The sequence below is a fragment of the Babylonia areolata genome, chromosome 1, assembly GCF_041734735.1.
Source record: "Babylonia areolata isolate BAREFJ2019XMU chromosome 1, ASM4173473v1, whole genome shotgun sequence".
Taxonomy (NCBI): Eukaryota; Metazoa; Mollusca; class Gastropoda; order Neogastropoda; family Buccinidae; genus Babylonia; species Babylonia areolata.
Genome location: NC_134876.1, coordinates 10,001,482 through 10,023,130, shown reverse-complemented (window position 1 = coordinate 10,023,130; position 21,649 = coordinate 10,001,482). Strand labels below are relative to the sequence as shown.

The window sequence follows — 21,649 nt, the reverse complement described above, 5'->3', positions numbered from 1 at the left end:
AAAAAAAAAACCAAAAAAACAGTACTACAGACTGCGTTAGGGTAGCTGTTAGATACACATGTACGTTAATATGCATGTATGCATTGTGTGTGTGTGTGTGTGTGTGTGTGTGTGTGTGTGTGTGTGTGTGTGTAGTCATATTTTGGTGTGTGTATGTAACATAAATGTAATGTTTTATGTTAACAAAAACGTTTTTGTAAAGTACCAAGAGCAGATTTCTGGATAGTGTGCTATACAAGTATCCATTATTATTATTATTATTATTATTATTATTATTATTATTATTATTACTTGCGCAGATTGAACGATTCATGTGCTGGGGTGTAAAAAAAACACTGACAGGTAATACAACATCACCTACAGTTGTCTGGGCCACACCATGCGGTGTGAGAAAGTTGTAAACGAATATGAAATGGATCACTCGAAATAACGTCTGCACAATAAAGACATTTCTTTTGAAATGAAGAAAGGTAATAATACGATTTTCTTGTTGTTTCACATCCCTTCTCCATACCCCTCTCTTAGTAGTTTCTCATCGTTTACATGATAACCATAGCGTTTGCAGTTTGTTGTGCAGAGTCGGGATGTGAAATAATATTTACTGTATCGATCTTATTCCATTCCCCCCTACAGCCATTTCAGCAAAAGTTGTATCTTGGCTGTCGAAAGGTTCGCAGTGTCCGTGCCAATGAAAAGGTGTGGGGGAGAGGGGAGAAAATACGAAGAAAAATGAAACAAATAGTTTCAGTTTCAGTTTAGTTTCAGTAGCTCAAGGAGGCGTCACTGCGTTCGGACAAATCCATATACGCTACACCACATCTGTCAAGCAGATGCCTGACCAGCAGCTTAACCCAACGCGCTTAGTCAGGCCTTGATAAAAAAATAAAAAAATAAAAACTTGAAAAAGAACTACTAATAATAATAATATGTATAAGGCGCAAAAACTTGATGAAGTCAACTATAAGCGTACAAAAAAAAATAAATAAATAAATAAATAAATAAAATTTTAAAAAATAGATAAATAAATAAATAAGTAAATACATAAATAATATACTAATATAATCAAAATAATAATATAATAATAATAATAATAATAATAATAATAAAAAATAAATAAATAGATAAATAAATAAAATAAATAAATAAAAACAAATGGAAGATTACTGAGTATGCGGTGGGACTAAAAAAAAAGAAAAAAGTAGTAGTTGTCATTTTGTTTGTTTGGTTTGATGTGTTTGTTTGTTTTATGTTTTTTTTTCCGTTTGTTTTGTGGCTACTTTTTCTTTTTTTAATTTCTACCCTTTCACACACACACACACACACACATGCACACACACACACACACTGACACACGTACACACACACACACACACACACACACACACACACACACTGACACACACACGCGCGCGCGCGCACACACACACACACACACACATACACACACACACACACTGACTGACTGAAACCATTTATTGTCAGATTAACTGTTTGTTGTACTGACATTTTCGCAACCATTTGAATAAAATATTAACTGAGCAACACAAGGAAATTCAACACACACACACACACACACACACACACACACACACACACACACACACACACACACACACACACTTGCGCAACCCTCGGAGGCCTTAACGTCAACAGCTAGCATTTGTTATCTTGGCACATTATGGGCAAGAACACAAGTCAAGAAAACAAACAAGCCAGCGAACGAACGAGAGAAAGAGAGAGAGAGAGATGGAGTGAGTGAGTGAGAGGAAGAGAGACAGAAAATGAGACATACAGACAGACAGACGGACAGACGGGTAGACACAGACAGAGATAATGGTATAGCCAAGTTAACGTTACAAGTTTCACATCATGAGAGAGAGAGAGAGGGAGAGAGAGAGAGAAACAGATGCGTAGACACAGACAGAGATAATGGTATAGCCAAGTTAACGTTACAAGTTTCACATCATGAGAGAGAGAGAGAGAGAGAGAGAGAGAGAGAGAGAGAGAGAGAGAGAGAGAGAGAGAGAGAGAGAGAGAGAGAGAGAGAGAGAGAGAGAGAGAGAGAAACAGATGCGTAGACACAGACAGAGATAATGGTATAGCCAAGTTAATGTTACAAGTTTCACATCATGAGAGAGAGAGAGAGAGAGAGAGAGAGAGAGAGAGAGAGAGAGACAGACAGACAGACAGACGCGTTTCCCGTCAAATCCATTCATCTAATACCCAAAGATTTGGATCGCTACTGTGTCTCTCATCACTGCAGAGACAATACAGTTTCTCTTCTTCTTGATCCTATGAGCAATGACATCATACAGGGTGTGGGAGGAGCAAGTAATAACTGATGACTGACTGCTAACGCTGTCACCATAAAACCATAGCATGTAGCGACTATCCCAGCAAGATATAATTATATACCCAACCAAAGACTCATCACCCATCCTGGTGTTTCTCCAACACATGGGAGCACACAAATAAATGATGAAACGAAAATATAAATAAATAAATAAATACATGAATAAACAAATAAATAAATAGTTAATTAAATAATAAATAAACAATAAATAAATAAATGAATAAATAAATGAATGAATAAATAAATAAATCATTACCACCTCTTTTATCCATTTCAGGGAGATGGCGGATCAATCTTCTTTCAACAACATAGCGGGCGCCATGGAGACCAACAACAATAACAGCTTCAACGGCAGTCTAGACGCCTTCGGAACCACCACGCAATGTTACGAAGAGTATTACGTCACTATCAACGTCACAGCGGGTTACGGCAACGCCACCAACCGGACGGGCGACGCCAGTCTCATTATGGTTGACAAAGTAAGGCAACTCAAGGGAACCAAACGACGTGTTTGTTTTTTTTTTTTTGGTTTTTTTGTGTTTTTTTTTTGTTTTTTTTTTTTTTTGTTTTTTGTGTCTGTCCTCGAAAGTCTGTCTGTCTGTCTGTCTGTCTGTCTAACAATAACGGAGATGATGGTGGTGATGACAATGATGATTAGTAATGAAGAATTATAATGAATGCATAGAATGAACAGAAAGAAAGAAAGAAAGAAAGAAAAATCAACTAACTGTTTATTTTTCCAACAATAGAGAATATCACATCAATCAACTTGTATTTCAGTCAAGAATGAGAGAAAGAGAGGGGGGGGGGGGAGAGAGAGAGATAGAGAGGGGGGGGGGGTGTGAATACATAAAATGAACAGAAGGAAAGAAAGAAAGAAAGATGATTACAGACAATCAGGGAAATTCAATTTCATCACCATCATCGACGTTGCCTTCATCAGCATCGTCGCTTTAATCGTCGTCATCCCCAAGCATTCTCGCCACCCATGTAACCATGATCCTCCTTATCAACATCCTTCTCATTACCATCACCATCATCATCATCATCATCATCATCATCATTATCATCATTTTCATCACCACCACCATCATCTATGCCGCTATCATTTCAATTAAACATGGGTCCTTTTTCTGCTCCTTTTGTTCGTGGTTCAATTGATATTGTTGTCGTCGTTGTCGTCTTCATCACCATCATCATCATCATCATCGTCATCATCATCATCATCATCATTATTATTATTATTATTATTATTATTATTATTATTATTGTTGTTGTTGTTGTTACTATTATTGTTGTTGTTGTTGTTGTCGTCGTCGTCGTCGTCATTATCATTATTGTTATTGTTACTGTTATTTTTGTGTTATTATCGCATATTATCATCATCATTATTATCATCACCATTATCATTATTATTATTATTATTATTATTATTATTATTATTATTATTATTATTATTATTATCGCCATCATTATTACTGTTGTTGTTGTTATTGCTGTTGTTGTTGTTGTTATTTTATTATTATTATTATTATTATTATTCTGTAGGTGCTGACCTGGGTGTGTGCCCTGTGTTACGTGCTGATTCTCATCCTGGGGTCGCTGGGCAACGGGCTGGTCATCTACGTCGTTCTGAGGTAACAGCAACCCTCTGACCCCTTTGGGGGATGTTGCTAAGGGCTCTGAATCAAATGCCAAGATTTTCGTTATTGGTGACTTGGTTGGTTGTTTGATTGATTGATTGATTAATAGATTGATTGTTTGGTTGGTTGGTTGGTTGGTTGGTTGATTGATTGATTGGTTGGTTGGCATATCTAATTGTTGAATTAGTTATTCATTTGTCATGAAACTGATTGTCATAGTCCCGTCGCCGGCATTCCATTTCTAAGGTCACCGTGGGGCCACACACCAGAGGATTACATTAGTACCGAATCGCCTCGTTGGTTGTCATTAATGCCTGTTCTGAGGATCTAGAAAATGTAATACTTTGACCCCTGAAGATGAGGAAGGATTAACGGTAACAACATACCCATTTCATAAATAAATGTCATACCGTTAATATCATATGGTATATGTAGTCAAATAATGTGATGGTGAAATAAGGAAAATGAGATCACAACAGTTAATAGATACAATCGGAGTGAAGAGGAAAATGAAGAAAAGAGCAGAGGAGTGGGATATAATGATGTCAGCCAATTCCAGCTATGGTTGATAGACTTGAACTGAAATTAAGATATAAGCATCTGCTATCTGAACATGTATTGTTTTCGTTGATTTCTCTTTTCTGGTATGACTTGAATATCTACTGCTCTTTTCCAATGAATGACACCAATTTTTTATATAAACGTCTTCTAATCCATGTCTGGCTTTGTGATTCCAATTTTTTATTCGCAAATAACGTGTGATTCCCAAATGCAGTTAGATTTTACATTTACAAGAGTATTTTCAATAAAAAACAACACGTGCTAAAAAAAAAAAAAATAAAAAAAAAAAAAGCAAGCAAGGCTTGCTTTGATATTTCACAGGAAAAATGTTACTAGAACGTCTTTTGTTTGCGTGTTTTTGTGTGCTATGTTGGCTTAAATGACATACAGATAAGTCCTTTTTCAGCATATTAGATATTTAACACTGTTGTCTGGATTATTGCTCATCGAGAAATCAACATAGGGTGTAGTAGTAGTACTAGTAGTAATAGTATTTGTTGTTCTTATTGTTGTGGTTGTTGCCGCAGCAGCAGTAGTAGTAGTAGTAGCAGCAGCAGCAGTAGTAGTAGCAGTAGTAGTAGTAGTAGTAGTATTGAACGAAAGGAAGGATCAGAGCAACAGAATCATTGTCCGCACTGAGAAAAATAAAGCATGTCTCTGAAGATGACAATGAAAACGTTACGTACTGATAGTGACAGTAGCAGTTGCGGGAACCGAAGCAGTGGTGAACAATGGTTTTGGCAGAATGGTTAAGACGCTCAGCTGCCAATACACAGAGTCCGTGAGGGTGTGGGTTCGAATCCCGCTCTCGCCCTTTCTCCTACGTTTGACTGGAAAATCAAACTGAGCGTCTAGTCTTTCGGATGAGACGATAAACCGAGGTTCCGTGTGCAGCACGCACTTGGCGCACTGAAAAAGAACCCATGGCAACGAGAGTGTTGTCCTCTGGCGAAATTACGTAAAATGAAATCCCCTTTCATAGGTACACAAATATGTAAGCATGCACTCAAGGCCTGACTAAGCGCGTTGGGTTATGCTGCTGGTCAGGCATCTGCTCAACAGATGTGGTGTAGCGTGTATGGATTTGTCCGAACGCAGTGACGCCTCCTTGAGAAAGTGAAACTGAAACTGAAACTGAACAAGTAATAATAGTGACATGGGATATCTTTGCGGTGACTGTGGTGATGATTATAGTCCACATATTGGTCCTGTATGCATGCCGTACTGTTCGTTCCTAACTCTGACGACTGGGTGGGGAGTGTACGCAATAACGTTGAATATGACGTGCTGGTGTAGTGATATGAACTCTGCTATGGCTGGACATTGCACGGGAAGTATGCTGAGATAGTACATTAAATGCAGTGTGATAGAAATTCAGGAAAACTGTACACGTGAGATCATGAGACAGACTCGTCAGTTTGCATTGAGACTTCTGACGAGGTGGTTGTTTATTCCTTGCCAGGTGAGCAAATGGGTTTGTTAGTATAAATGTGTGTTGCGGAAGATGAAGTAAAGATTTTATAAATGGGATGTTTGACATTATGTATGTATTTCGTAATTTTGAATAGCATTTGCAAAAGGGCTAAGCTAATATAAATTCCTATTCCAAAATCTTGAATAACCAGTGCTACAACTATAGAAAGGGCCAAATAATGTGGACTGTGATCTTTAGTAACGTATTTTTATGATCTACTTTGTATTTTATACTACATTGTATTTTTAAGTACTTGATTGAAATAAATAGAGTTTGCATTGAGACTTCTGACGAGGTGGTTGTTTATTCCTTGCCAGTCCTCGAGTTACACAGGCTGTGCAAAACACTTCTCTCTGTGCCCCAGGTACGCGAAGATGAAGACAGTGACCAACATGTACATCCTCAACCTGGCCATTTCGGACGTGCTGTTCATCATCAGCCTCCCCTTCCTCACCACCACCACCATCCTGAAGCACTGGGTCTTCGGCTTCGCCATGTGCAAGATCTACTTCATCCTGTTCTCCATCAACATCTTCACGGGGGTCTTCACCCTCACCGTCATGAGCGCCGACCGCTACCTGGCCGTCTGCCACCCCATCCGCTCCCTCAAATACCGCACGCCGCGCATCGCGCTCTTCCTGTGTCTGTGCATCTGGTCTACGTCCTTCCTGGTGATGCTGCCCATCATCCTCTACTCCAGCACCATCGACAATCACAGCATGATGGGTAAACACACGTGCATCATCGTCTGGCCCGAGGGGCAGCCCATCCCGCCGGAGAAGGCGTATCTGTGGTACAGCTTCATCCTGGGCTTCGCCATCCCCATCTCACTCATCGCCGTCTTCTACGTGCTGGTGGTGCTCCGTCTGCGGCAGGTGGGGCCCAACAAGAAGTCCAAGGAGAAGAAGAAGTCCCATCGGCGCGTGACGCGTCTGGTCCTGACAGTCATCTCGGTGTACGTGTCCTGCTGGCTGCCCTACTGGACCTTCCAGGTGGACATCATCTTCCAGACGGAAGAGAGTCAGCGGCTGGGGCTGTGGCGCATCGTGCTCTTCAACGTCTTCACCGTGCTCACCTTCACCAACAGCATGCTCAACCCGCTGCTTTACGCCTTCCTCAGCGACAACTTCCGCAAGAGCTTCATGAAGGCCTTCAAGTGCGCCTCCCCCCGCGAGGTCAACAAGTCGCTGTGCAACGAGAACAGCATGTACCCCAAGAACAGCGCTGCCTACAACCGTAGCTGCGCCGCCACCAACGCCACCACAGATGAAAGAATGGAGCTCTCCACCTTCGACAACGGCAACGGCACCTCGCAGATGACGCAAACCAGTACGCTGGTCAACTTCACTGACGTCAGCTACAACGCTGACATCATTCACGCCCCGGAGTCCGACCAGAACTCGCTCACCTCGCCCCAGGATGAGGAGGGCTACCTGAAGCCTCCCGTGGCGCTCTAAGAGGGAAACGAGAGGCAGAAAGAAAGAAAGAAAGAGAGATAAAGTAAGAAAGAAAGAAAATACAAAAAAAAAGAAAGAAAGGAATAAGTAAGCAAAGCGCAATACACCATAGCAGAGCAAGTCGCGAATGAAACGAAGAAAATACAATTTCATTCACACCACCTCACAATCAAGGATTAATCGAACTTCCCGTTATGCCCAGAATGACATGACAATTGCAAACCAATTGATTCACCCACGGAAATAGATTTTAACAAACTAATAAAATAATATTAATAATAATAATAATAATAATAATAATAATTGTAATAGTAATAAATGAAGTAGATGAAACGAAAGTCACACCTTCCCAACAGTAAATGTCTGCAGGATTCCATTGATAAAAATTCCTCTCCAGAGCCATATACTGTGCCAAGAGTTCTTCGACGGCTAAAATGCTCATCAGACATCGCGACAACAAGAGTGTCTGCCTCTGCCCACACATTGTAACCAATAGGGAGACGGCACCCACATTGTAAGAGAAGATCCAAATGCTATGACCTCCCTCACATCTGCCGGTGAAATGCGATAGCAAAATGGCAAGAAATACAGAATTCAGAAATAGCGTGTAATGATAGAAGAAAAAAAGTAACATGACAGCTGATCACAGAATGTAATTCAAAGCATAATAACAAAGAAGTGTATAGAAAGGAAATGAAAAAATATATATATATATATATATATATATAAAGAAAGAGAGAGAGAGAGAGAGAGAGAGAAGAATCACTGGCAATCGCAGGAATGTGATGGTGTGTTGAACAGAAAATGCAGCGCCACTCGCTGTGGTCATGCCCATGAGAACGATCCTTTCTTTACTCTCGTTCCATTCACCATACCGATAGGAACATCGCACATGAACAACAGACTGTGATGAACGTCAATGGCCTCTTTTAAGTCTAATGCTCCGCGGCTGGGATTCGCTTTCAAGTCTAAAGCCCCACTGCTGACTGAACGTTGACGCTATATAGGAGTGCCTTATTCTGCATACTACGTGGTCCGCTGTACATGGTGACTGACCAGAACAGACTGAAGACGTCTGGTATTTACGCACCCAACACAAACATGGGAAAATTAAAGAAAGAAACAAAACAAGAAACAAATAAAAATCATCTTTAAACGGCTTGTTTTCAATGGAGGAACAAAATTATTACAGGTATCAATCATATCAAACCCTTTGTTTCCAGCTGGCAACTGATTTGTCATTTCTTTGGAGGAAAGAACACTTTTACACACAGTCGGTGCTAGCAAACATACTTTAAATATGAATTGATCGAAGGCCTCACAATGATGTCAGCACAGCGGTTGGTGTGTTTACCATTTCAGAACAGTTCATTACCACGAGTCGACCGTATTTGATCGGTTGGAGTCACAGTGCTTCAGTTGTGAGACAAGAGTTTCACAGTGGACACAGCGAAGTTGAACTGTCCGATTGCTGGTCTTGAAGGAACGTCAGTTGGAGACATCACAAAGACGTGGTCATGTCGTGATCCGTTCTACACGAACAAAGTTTTTCGGCTTCCACCGACTTGTAAACCGGATATAACAACAATTGTGATGAAGAGTAAGGAATGATTGTGTGCACAAAGTGGCCAGCGCAGTACCAGTGCGAAAAACGAAAGCCAACGTTTCATACGATATCGAATTAGCAAACAAATACGTGTTTGACATGTTTGGGCAAAAGCTACGTTTATGCTTTACAGTTCCCCTGATTTGACAGTCCTACGCTCAGCACGAATTTCGGTTTCACTTCCGGGAATGGCAATGAATTAATGTTTTTTTGTTGTTTTTTTTATTCATATTATGAAACGAGCAAAGGAACGAAGAAACCAACAAACAGAAAGAAAGCAGGTATATGCACATATTGGCATCGCTGCTGTCGTGTTGGTAATCCCAGATGGATGTCATTACGTGTCATATGATTATTTGTCATGTATGACTCTCTGTAAGGCGGTGATATCACTCATGAAATCCGATCCCTCTCTGCTTGGAGTTAGAACATGTGGTGTATGGCTCTTTGCAATGTTGTGGTAAATTCCATGGTACAACGTTGTATGGCGATGACAGTCACAGTGTATGACTCTTCATCGTGTCGCGACAGCGTTGATGGAGTAAGCCTGCTTCTTTTCTTACTGTGCAAAATAACATTCACGGTGCTTGTATCTTTTTTTGTCACACGACGGAAATATTCACGGGATATATGACTCTTTAACAGGTGGTGATTCCACCCATGGCGAACTTGTTTCTTGACCATGGAACGATATCATCCAAACTGTAACTCTTTACAGTGTAATGCCGCACACAGCGTTGACTCGAAATCGTGCGATGACAGCGTTCTTGTTACATGGCTTCATGGAGTGGGGTGGTAACACCCGTGGTTCGTGGCTTTTGTAATGCTATGATACAACCCATGGTGTGTGGCTCTTCACTCCATGACTGTTTGCTATGCGGTGTTAACGTTGTGTGTGGGTCTTTACCACGTGGTGTTGCCATTCATGGTGCATGAGGCTTTACATGCGGTAACATTGCTCTTGGTGAGCACTATTCACCATGGGGTATGACTCCTTTTTTTATGTGGTATTACCACTCTTGGTGTATGGCTCTTTACCATTGTCATAATTCATTGTATATCACTCTTTATCAATTGGCGTCACCCCATCCTTTGCCACGTGGTGTTACCTGACACGGTGTATGACTCTTTGACACGTGGTATACTATTTGTGGCGTATGGTATATCACTCTTTGTCACGTGGTGACACTATTTATACTATATGACACGTCACAACGTAGAAATACAATCCATGACGTGCGATTCTTTGTCGCGTATGCCTCTTTACCATGAATGACTTTTAGCTTGTGGTGATCTGCTTTTGTTTTCAGAATAGTCAACAAGTGCGAAGCGAATCTCACGCAGTCCTACTTTAAAGGTGTATATATATATATATATATATATATATATATATATATATATATATATATATATATATATATATATATATCTGTGCACTTGCCATTAAGAATCCCGGAGGTACTACAGACTGCTTGGCCGCTTCACGTTCTTTGTAATCGTCGAGTGCAGATACGTATGGCATCGTGAAACTGCCCCCCCCCCCCACCCCCCCCCCCCCCCCCCCCCCCCCCCCCCCCCCCCCCCCCCCCCGCCAATCTTTATGATTTTGAAAGAAACGCGCAAACCGGAGTCGTTGTTATGCTTGAGCGTGCACCTTATGCTAACGATTTTAAGTCATGCTGGCAAAATTTGGTATACGTATGTGTTGATGATGTTTTCTCAAGTATGCTATATCTAGGTTGATGAATTTTGTTTCTTCAGTTGTATTCATTTTTTTTCTTTTATATAGTTAATGCCTTTTCTGTACCTGTCTCATTCTCTATTTCACTCTCTAGCCACGCGCGAGCGTGTGTGTGTGTGTGTGTGTGTGTGTGTGTGTGTGTGTGTGTGTGTGTGTGTGTGTGTGTGGAAAGAGAGAGAGAGAGAGAGAGAGAGAGAGATGGAAATGGAAATGTTTATTTAGAAGATCGTCGGCCCATTCTGAACAGGTATGTTACAATCACAATGATCTAAAAAAAAAATTAAAAAAAAAAAACAAAAAAAAACACGTATCAAGCAGTATATTGCTTACAGCAACTGTACATCTTTTCAAGGCTTCATCTATATATATATATTTTTTTTTTTTTAAATGGAAGGAAAAAAATGGTTATAATTTCCACATTTTGTCTTTGTTGGATGATGAAAACAAAAGGTAAAGCCGAAATGCACAGGGATCACCGTAGTGTTTTCATGGAATAAATTCTTCTCTTGGATCACCATATGCAGGACACAGAAACGTAAAATGTAAATCGTCTTCTTCAGCTGACTAACAATGTGGGCATGCTAACTGCACTCCAGAACTCCAGGTATGTGTTAATGAATGCCTATTTATATGTATTGAAAAAAACAACCCTATTGACAATTGAATAGTTCTTTACAAACCTATTCACATTCATTCTTTTGATTGACCGTACATAAAAGTCCTATCAAACTGAAACCTCTCACTGTTTTGGACATGATTGTCCCATTTGCAGTAAATAATTCTTGTTTGAAAACTTTTTTTTTTTTTTTTGATGAAGTGGTAATACCGATTCTACACCCTGATTATGCCGCGAAAATGAAATCCCATACTTATCTAATGTTACACATAACATTTTTGTAATCATGTGTGTTTCCATTGTAGCTTCCATCAAACTCATATAACATAAAATATGCTTTACATAGTGATCTATGTTTCCCTGATTGAGTTGATGTTAACCAAAACATGATACAGCATACATGAGAATTTAAATATTTGGGATATGTATCCAATTCACCAAAAAGCAAATCACTCGGGCTTCGGATGTCTTCACCAAACACCGTTTTAAAACCAAAGGAGAGAGAGAGAAAGAGAGAGAGAGAGAGAGAGAGAGAGAGAGAGAGAGAGAGAGAGAGAGAGAGAGAGAGAGAGAGAGAGAGCTCAATTTGTTTATGGCGGTATTTCAAATTTACATTGGTTTGACAATGTATCACATAACTTCAAAATATCCTCGCGTCTTTAACAAAATTAGTTTGCACTGACATTTGCGTCAGGCAATATGTATGTGTGTGTGTGTGTGTGTGTGTGTGTGTGTGTGTGTGTGTGTGTGTGTGTGTGTGTGTGTGTGTTGTGTGTGTGTGTCTGTCTGTATCTGTGTCTGTGTGTGACCTCCTGTTAGTCTGCTTCTCTCTCACTCTGTCTGTCTGTCTCTGTCTGTCTGCCTCTCTGTCTCTGTCTCTTTCTCTCTCTCTCTCTCTCCCCAAGCACACAAAACTTCCTCCCTTCCTCCCCCCTTTTTTCTCCCTCTCTACTTTCGGTTTCTCCCAATCTCTCTCTCTTCACACACACACACACACACACACACACACACACACACACACACACACACACACACACACACACACACACACACACACACACACACACACACACACACATATATATATATATATATATATATATATATATATATACATATACCTCTCTCTCTCATGGTCCAAGCATATAGGAATGGTGTATAAAATTATCTCTTAAAGATGTATCAGTTGTCCAAGATTAAATACTGTAGATCTCTATTCCCAATAAACGTCACTGAATCTCATATAAAATATGCATCCACTCTTCGGAATTTGGCCGGTGATGATATCCATAAACCACTACTCAGTCTTTTGTTTGACTAAAATCTTAAGCCTTATTTTGCAGACAACGCAATGCCATTGAAATTGAAACTAAAATATTTCTACGCAGTTTTTGTCTTCGAGATATGATCTGGTTGTGCTACGCCATCAAATTACCAGATCGTATGTTGCATAAAAGTTGCTCGCCAAGCTCACAAGATATTACTAAAATTGATCTTTTGAAATCCACCCCTGCGTTTTCTGGTCTTTGCTTTGGAACATTATCCTCTCTAAATGTCCACGTAACATTAGATGAATTCAAACATTCACATTTGCATTTAAAGATAGAATAGGTCAATACATCTATGGTTTTGTTCGAAATTTCTCTCTTTCCTCTGTTTGCTTCAACCTGTCTGTTTGTCTGTCTGTCTGTCTGTCTGTCTGTCTGTCTGTCTGTCTCTCTCTCTCTCTCTCTCTCTCTCTCTCTATCTATCTATCTATCTATCTATCTATATATATATATATATATATATATATATATATATATATCTTTCTCTCTCTCCTTCAATCTGTCTGTCTGTCTATCTGACTCTCTCTCTCTCTTTTAAACTAGGTTTGTATCAGGTATGCTTATGATATCCGTGTATATATTTTTTTATGCATGTGTATTCTTTTCCGCCATACATACAATTATTATGATAAAGTAGATACGCATGTTTATGTATGTATTTGAATGTTCCTGAATATCATGTCTGTGCTTCTACAATCCTATATCATTTTTTTGTGAAATATATTGATTTGGGTTTCCCTTTGCCAGGAGGGTTGGACATACAACAGCATATGTAAACTGATAACGCCTCCCTCATTAGAAACAAAAGTTTTTTTTTTTCCTTCGACCATTCGTTCTCTCATTCACGCCCCCCCCCCCCTCTCACTCACACACACACACACACACACACACACACACACACACACACACACACACACACACACACACACACACACACACACACACTAACAATGTATGCTAGACGCAGTTTACTTGAGATAATGTCTTTCCCCCTTAAATGCAAACATCACGTGTCAAAGCGCATCGCCGAGTTATTTTTATATGATAGTCAGTCGTGTCCGACTATGACCATCAGAACAGCAGAGGAGGCAACTGCTGTTCCGACTAATTGGACTAGAATTTGATAAAAGTGGTGAGTGTCTCGCCCAAGTACATCCCCACTCTCTCGGCCAAGAGGGTTTTAGGACAGTCGGTGTTGGGATGGTTCCCTAAGGCCAACTAGCCCACAAGGCTGCAGCACTTAGATCCAGTGCAAATTTGCCTCCTAGTTTGAGAGTCATAGTCCTTCACAAAAGACTAAGCTGTAAATGGTTTCCTATTGACTGGGGAAACCATTGATAATACAGCTCTCACTTTGCTGTTGGCCCAAATGTAAACGTATGTCAATCTGTGATAAATCGCCGAGTAGTGACAGTGTTACTCTGACAACGTCCGCCATCAAATCAAATGTCTTCTCCTTCTCTCACACTTTGCGCATCGTTTTCCGAAAGAAAATACAGTGTATTCCTAACCAGTGCATTGTACTAGCTGGATAGTAAAAGATCCTCAATCTTGCTCAGTCATTACTCTCGCCAGTGACCCAATGTCGGATGGATGTATCTTTAATCCCAGCAATTTTCGGGCAGAGAAAAATAGGAGGAGGAATTTTGTTTAATGTCCCGTCACACATATCGGTGACTGAGGACATTTTGTTAAACTATGTATGAATACATTTGAGTATTATCGTTTAGAAGGGGTGGGAGATGTGAATGAATGGAGGGTTGAGGGAGACTGGGAAAATGAAGGTGGAATGAGGGTGACATTTGAAAAACAACAACAAATTACAGGAAATTACTTAAAGGACTTCGTAAAAGAGAAGTCGTTAAACTGACAAGCGAAACAACTGATAATGAATGCAAAAAGTCAAAAATATCAAAGTTCTCAGTCACTTGTGAAGACACACTTTCGTGTACATAAGTCTTCATCAAGCTACAGTCAAAATTATGTGCTTAATTGTCGGGTTACTAAAGCATATGCACTTTGACATTAGAACAATACTTGGTCCGTAATGAATTTGATAATAGTCTGAGAGCTAAACTCAGAGAAAATAACAAACGTGGGGGTGAAACAATTTCTCTGCTCTGCAAATTTCCATTCTGTTACCAATAAAACCTTTTACTTATTTAGTAGTAGTAGTAGTATTGTAAGTGTCCTTTCCGTCTATCCCCAGACAATGTCTGAAGTTGGGTGGCAAAACTGCTCGACACTTCCAGTCCGAGGTATACATACAATCAACGTCCACTATCGGGCGGACAAATCGCCTGCATTACCAGACTGTAAGCCAAGCGACGTGCAATGCCTTCTGGAAAAGCACTCAGTTCAACCAGTCTGTCACCAGTACTAAACGCTGAAGTGGTGACTGGAAAGATGTTAACTAAGGATATCTCTTTCACTACCAGCAGCACAACAGTCGGTCAATACTCAGTGTCGGAGACAGGATGAAAATCCAGATGAAAATGAAAATCGGCATCGCAACCAGGTCACAAAGAAATGAATTCGTTTAGCTATAACCTGTAAAATCAAACAAAAACTAATAATTTATGGATATTATTTCTCTATCACCACACACAAACACACGCAGAGACACACACATAGAGACATACGCGCGCACGCACGCACGCGTGCACACACACACGCACACACATCACACAAGCGCGTGTATGCACCCACAACTACCCATACACACACGCACACAGATGCGCACGCAAGCACGCATGCACGCACAGTGTGATGACAGTCACATGAATCAAACTGTTGACGACGGAAGTTGAGAGTTCCACGTCGCTATATTTCTGATCTCAGTAATGAAGAATAATGAGCTTCACGTACAACTGGGGATTCAGTTGCCTGACAAACGTTTTTTCCCAGTTGCATAAACATCGGTTTTTATTGTCTTTTTGTTTGGTTGGTTGGATTTTTCGTTTCGTTTTGTTGTTGTTGTTGTTGGGTTTTTTGTTTTTTTTTGTTTGTTTTTTTTTTTGTGGAGGATCGTAATTTGTGTTGAGGATAACGTACAAAAAAGAAAAAAAAAGAGAGAATCGGAGAGTGATACTCTCTCTCTCTCTCTCTCTCTCTCTCTCTCTCTCTCTCTCTCTCTCTCTCTCTCTCTCTCTCACACACACACACACACACACACACACACACACACACACACACACACACACACACACACACACACACACACACACACAGGCATAATGAGAAAGAAAGAAAAGAAAGAAATCAGAGAAACTTTTATTTGACCCAGATACTATCGACAGCCTTGTCTCTTCAAATTGGTTCTATTGTTGTCTTGTACTGACCATGATGTTGTGCGAAATTTGTCTCTGTTTTTTCTACAAAGCGTTTAGATATAGGGAAATTCTCACTTCTTAATGTTCCTGATTAACCTGATATATCCATAGCTGCATTGTTTTGATCTTTATGTCTTAAATGATATGATTATTGTCTGTTCACTTTCCCCTTCATGAGGGGCCTAGGCCTAACATGAATAAACCATCTGAATCTGAATCTCTCTCTCTCTCTCTCTCTCTCTCTCTCTCTCTCTCTCTCTCTCTCTCTCTCTCTCTCTCTCTCTCTCTCTCTCTCTCTCTCTCCCTCTCTCTCTCTCCTTTGAATGCAGTTAATAATCATGAATAACGACATGTGAAATTAAACACACCAAAAACATATCATCTTGGCCTGGTCATCTGTCTTGTAACAGATGACACCAGGATAGCTGAGTGCTAGATAATTATGGGGTTGAAAAACGCTTAGAGGCTCCATGAGTAAAAAAACAACAACAACAAAAACCAAAAACAATCTCAATTCAGCAAGACGATCATCGCTGTAGTGATCATAATAAAATGCATATCCACATCCCGCATGTTATGCGTTATACATAAGATGAGATACGACAGGATACGTCGTGGTTCGTCCGTCGGGATGGACGAGGACCATCTAGTCATCCTGGGGGTGGGTGGGTTGGGCTCTGTGGGTGCTCAGATGACTGGTCAGGCCAATCCGCGCCAGGAAGGTTCTGACACAGTGTGGACAGGAGATGGTGGCGGCTGTCGGGGACTTGCTGGCGCTGCTTTTCCTGGCCTGTCTGCGTTGCTCTGCTGCAGCGATTCTGTTGGCCTCACAGGATTTGGCGCCTTTGTGGACAGCTGAACGCCAGGATACGTGTGATGTGTGAGAAAGACACAATGTGATACGATACGACAAGACAAGACAAGACAAAACAAGGCAAGGCAAGGCAAGGGCAAGGCAAGGCAAGGCAAGGCAAGATAAGACAGGATGGGATAGGATGGGGTGGGATGTGATAATATCTTTATTATATCAGCGAGAACTCTGGTCAGGTAAGAAATCATAACACGGACATGTAATCGAGAATGGAAGTATGTCTGCGAAACCTGACGTAGAAAGTGACAAAGACGCGATTGTAAAAGCATTACGTATGCACTCCACATATTGCAGGTAACATATATGAAACAGGTGTGTATGAGAGAGAGAACGAGAGAGAGGGGGGAGAGAGAGAGAAACGTCGTCTGACAGAGGGTTGGAATTGTGTTTCCGAATTCTTTATCGATCATGAATCACTACTTTACATTTGTTTATGTTATGAGTGTGCATGTGGAAAGGTCCTTTTATGGCTGTGCATTTTTAATGGGCAAAAATGTTGGTATTTTGATCATATGTGTGTATTTTGGTAGTCAGTTTACAATAATCGCCGAGTACTATCGATATGAAAGTATAATCTCATTTACTTTGTGTTGTATACCCGTATGGCATTTTCTGATTTTTGTTTGTTTATTTGTTTGGGGGGTTTTGTACACCATTAAGACATCTTTTTTTTTACATTTTGAGAGCATCTATAAAAAACCCAGTAACTTGACAACCGAGAAAGCGCGTTTTGGCTAATATCAAGCACACGGCATTTGTTGAATATGTGTAATTGTCAGCAAAATTTCTCAGTTAATACTCAAACCAGTGCAAGCATTCACACACCCAACACAGAAAGAGGGTCTTTTTCCTTGTTGCCATCATCGGCAAAATCCTCTGTGTGTATGTGTGTGTGTGTGTGTGTGTCTGTGTGTGACCTCTTGTTGGTCTGCTTCTCTGTCTCTCTCTGTTTATTTCTCTGTCTGTCTGTCTGTCTGTCTATCCGTCTCTGTCTCTCTCTCCCCAAGCACACAAAACGTCCTACCTCCAGCCCCCCCCCCCCTCTCTCTCTCTCTCTCTCTCTCTCTCTCTCTCTCTCTCTCTCTCTCTCTCTCTCTCTCTCTCTCTCTCTCTCTCTCAGAGGGTAGGAATGGTGTTTCCGTATTCCTTATCGATCATGAATTACTACTTTACATTATAGACAGACCTTTGTTGGTTTTTTTTAGATGTGTCAATACCTCAGTTTTCGAGGTGGAACAAGACGTGTTATTCATGGATTAGGAGTCATTGTTGTACGACATGGTAACCCACATACAGTTCAATGTTATTTCAAGTCATAGATGTTGATTTTTTTTTTTTTCGTCTCCTTTTTGTGACATGTAGACTCTCGTATACTGAGTCCGAATAGAAGTGATTCTGACTCGCTACCGACATTGTATCCACATTGTAGTGATTGACAATGCTGCATTTGCTCCCCAGACAATTAATGTTTTTCGCCTGCACGTGCTGCAATCACGTGACGACTTCTTCGTGAGCAAATGTAGATTCATAAGCCCTCCATTCGTTCAATATTTCCGCGAACTACGCGCAATAATATTGGAAAAGCTGCATTTGTTTTGCTATCACGTACAATCGTCTCAGTCATGATACCAATTACTCACAATGATGTGCATGCGTATGGGTCCAGGTCAGTAAAGCTGATACCTATTCACTGTGATGGCGCCTCGTTTACTTTAAAAACAAGATAAAGAAGAATATGAACAGAACATTATTGATCTCGCAACACAGTTACTTTCGTGGTGCACACAGTGCGTATCATTTTAATGGAGAAAAAAGAGCTGTTTCGCCATGTAAGCTATGACACCTTTTTTGTTTTTAACATGTCATATACAACAATGAAAATTTTTTTTTTTTAAATGAAAGAATATTATGAAACGTTTTTCTGTGCAAATGTTGGGGACTCCACTTGGAGTATTGTCACTGCCATTTTTTTTTTTTTTTTTTTTTTTTTTTTTTTTCTCGAACGTTCATTCATGAATCAATACTGTTGGTATCTTTATTTTCTCAATTAGATGCGCTAAAGACGTCAAATTTAATCACTTGTTCAAGATATGTATCTTTAAAATGAACACCGTTTGTTTCGATTTTCGGTCGTTTTAAAGACTGAAGCTTTTTCTCCTCTTTTTGTCATGACTGACTGAGGACTGAATTACCCAAATTGGCAGTTATTCTATTCTCTTCTTTCACTTTCCTAGCTATGGACTGTTGTTTATTTCATGTCTCTGTCTGTCAATACGGATGTCTTCATGGCCTTCGACAGTCTGGGATTTTCATGATTGTTATTTTGAAAAAAAGTAGGTAATATTGAACAGCTCACTTTTACCGCATCTGTGCATCAGTCTGTAATTGTGTGGGGTATGACCAAGCTGCACCGAAATATCACTTTTGTCAAATGATTGCCTGGCATGCACACTGTCACTGATTGATGGGTTGTCTGTCGATCAATCGAATGATCAACCGATCGATGTTGATTTTTGTCTGGTTCTTAACAATGATGATTGCTCACTCTGACTGGCATGTTTTCTGTGTTCGTTCGCAGTGTTATCATTGACAACCACGTCTAGTCTGGTTGGCTTAGCTGCCATTTCTTTTTTCTTTCTTTCTGTTTTATCACGCATTTATTGACTTTATTATACGTGTTGTATGCATTGTTTATACAAATTCATTCACTTCTACAGTTACTTCCGTATATATCATAAGTTTATATAGTCATCGATCTTACAGTGATGTCTCCTTGAATTCGTCTTATCAGTTGTTAATTAATTTATATATTTATTTATTTATCTATTTAGGTGGGGGGGGGGGTTAATATATTTATTTATTTATTCGTGTTTTTATTCATTTCTTATTTATCTATTCATCTTTACTTTCTATTTATTGTTTTATTCATATCTAGGTACAATAAACGATCTTTTATGTTTGGAATGAAAACAAATCGAAGTCCGGATTTGTTTTAACTACTTCTTTTTTATGTCTCATTTGTATATCTTTTATGTGTATCATACACGTATCATGACTGACAGTTCATTTCTTAAGTCTGGCAACTATAACAATGCGTGAATATTTTATTGGACTGTGTTTTTAACCTTTGCATCTATGATTATTCTATGCCAATTGCTTGCTCGTTTCTTTTCTTTTTCTTGTGGGAGGAGGTCCTATTGATTCTGCGTGAATCAAATCACAAATGCCACGTATGTGTGTTTTAATTTTGTTTTAAATATAAAGAGTAAGAAATATAAACGCGCACTTATATGGATTTTGATGACCCTCAAGAGAAGTACTAAATTTGAACAATTATTGCAATGCAGCAACACTTGTTTGTTCTCTGTAGTTTAATCAAAGGATCTGGTCAATCTTTCCACCAGAATTTCTCATTGTAGGTCAGTCTTTCCACCAGAATTTCTCCATTTTGTTTTTTGTCTCATTGTAGGTCAGTCTTTTCACCAGAATTTCTCTATTTTTGTTTTTTGTCTCATTGTAGGTCAGTCTTTTCACCAGAATTTTTCCATTTTGTTTTTTGTCTCATTGTAGGTCAGTCTTTTCACCAGAATTTCTCTGTGTTTGTTATTTGTATCATTGTATTGTATTCATACAATGTTGTAACAAAAATCAAGCAGGCATTTAGTCGACCCAGATTGTTTATTAAACTCAACTATTTCTAATTCGCTGTTAGATTTTCCAGACTGTAAGTAATAAAAAAAAATATATGTATATATAAATAAAAATGTTTCCATGTCTGCATATTTTTACACGTTTTATTGCTGCTGTTGGATAATTCACAATGAAAGAAGGCAATGCTATAGCGTTTGGCTTTTTGTTTGCTTAGTTTTGTTTTGGTTTTATTCCGTGTTGATACGTTTTTGTTTTCACTCCGAGCACTAAACAGTGTTTACATGATTGTAATCTGCCCCATAATTATCATCATCCACCAACTGCTTAAATAGTTAATTTTCAACACGAGATAGGTCCGTAAGATCGTCCTAAATCCATGCACGAGTATTGTTATTACTTGAGCAATTATTATAAGACTCGTGGCTCAGGACTGGTTTATTGTCTTTACATAGGTACATTATTCACTGTTCGACATATTAAAAAAAACAACCAATAACACGAAATATGATTACGCTAAAGCTTAGTGAAAACTCACTTCCTACTGTTGTGTACCTGGTATCAAGTACACACAGGCGAGAGCGTTCCCTACTGCGTACCTCTACACACATTGACATTCAAGAATGCCAATGCCCCACACAGCTGTGAATGGACAATGCTGAATGGGTCGTCTGTATTGCGTATAGCATAACCCCAGACCACTAGTAATGGCCGATCTTTGTCTCTCACTGAGGTTTCAAACTACTTTTATACCATTCTGGACTAAGTGAACGCACGTGTGACAATAACCTTTCAGGCTCAAACCCGTTGTTCTCGAAAGAGACAGGAAAGTCGAGTTTTCACCTTACAGGTTCCAAGGGGTGGTTTTGACTTATAACGGGATGGAGAATGGAGAAATATTTTAGTTCATCAGAAAGAGGTCAAGGTGTATTAGACAGTGAAACTGATGTGAGTGACAGGAGAAGGGGGAGGGACAGTAGACGTGGCAAGTGACACAGACGACAGTGGGAATGGAGAGG

General features: G+C 39.7%; 1 protein-coding gene across 1 annotated transcript; it reads left to right on the top strand.

Moving 5' to 3' along the window:
• Nucleotides 1–2,634: 2,634 nt before the first annotated feature.
• LOC143290757 (somatostatin receptor type 2-like) lies at nt 2,635–7,719 on the top strand. Its single transcript, XM_076600272.1, has 4 exons — nt 2,635–2,832; nt 3,902–3,990; nt 6,396–7,368; nt 7,420–7,719. Exons 1-4 carry the CDS (start codon nt 2,635–2,637, stop codon nt 7,486–7,488), a joined length of 1,329 nt encoding a protein of 442 aa, XP_076456387.1. The 3' UTR covers nt 7,489–7,719.
• Nucleotides 7,720–21,649: the final 13,930 nt, after the last annotated feature.

What these genes read in the sequence shown, in the direction of transcription:
- LOC143290757 (XM_076600272.1), top strand. Translation starts at nt 2,635, where the DNA reads ATGGCGGATCAATCTTCTTTCAACAACATAGCGGGCGCCATGGAGACC. An exon ending in GTCATCTACGTCGTTCTGAG is followed by an intron (nt 3,991 to 6,395) that starts GTAACAGCAACC and finishes TCTGTGCCCCAG; the next exon opens with GTACGCGAAGATGAAGACAG. An exon ending in TGACGCAAACCAGTACGCTG is followed by an intron (nt 7,369 to 7,419) that starts GTCAACTTCACT and finishes CACGCCCCGGAG; the next exon opens with TCCGACCAGAACTCGCTCAC.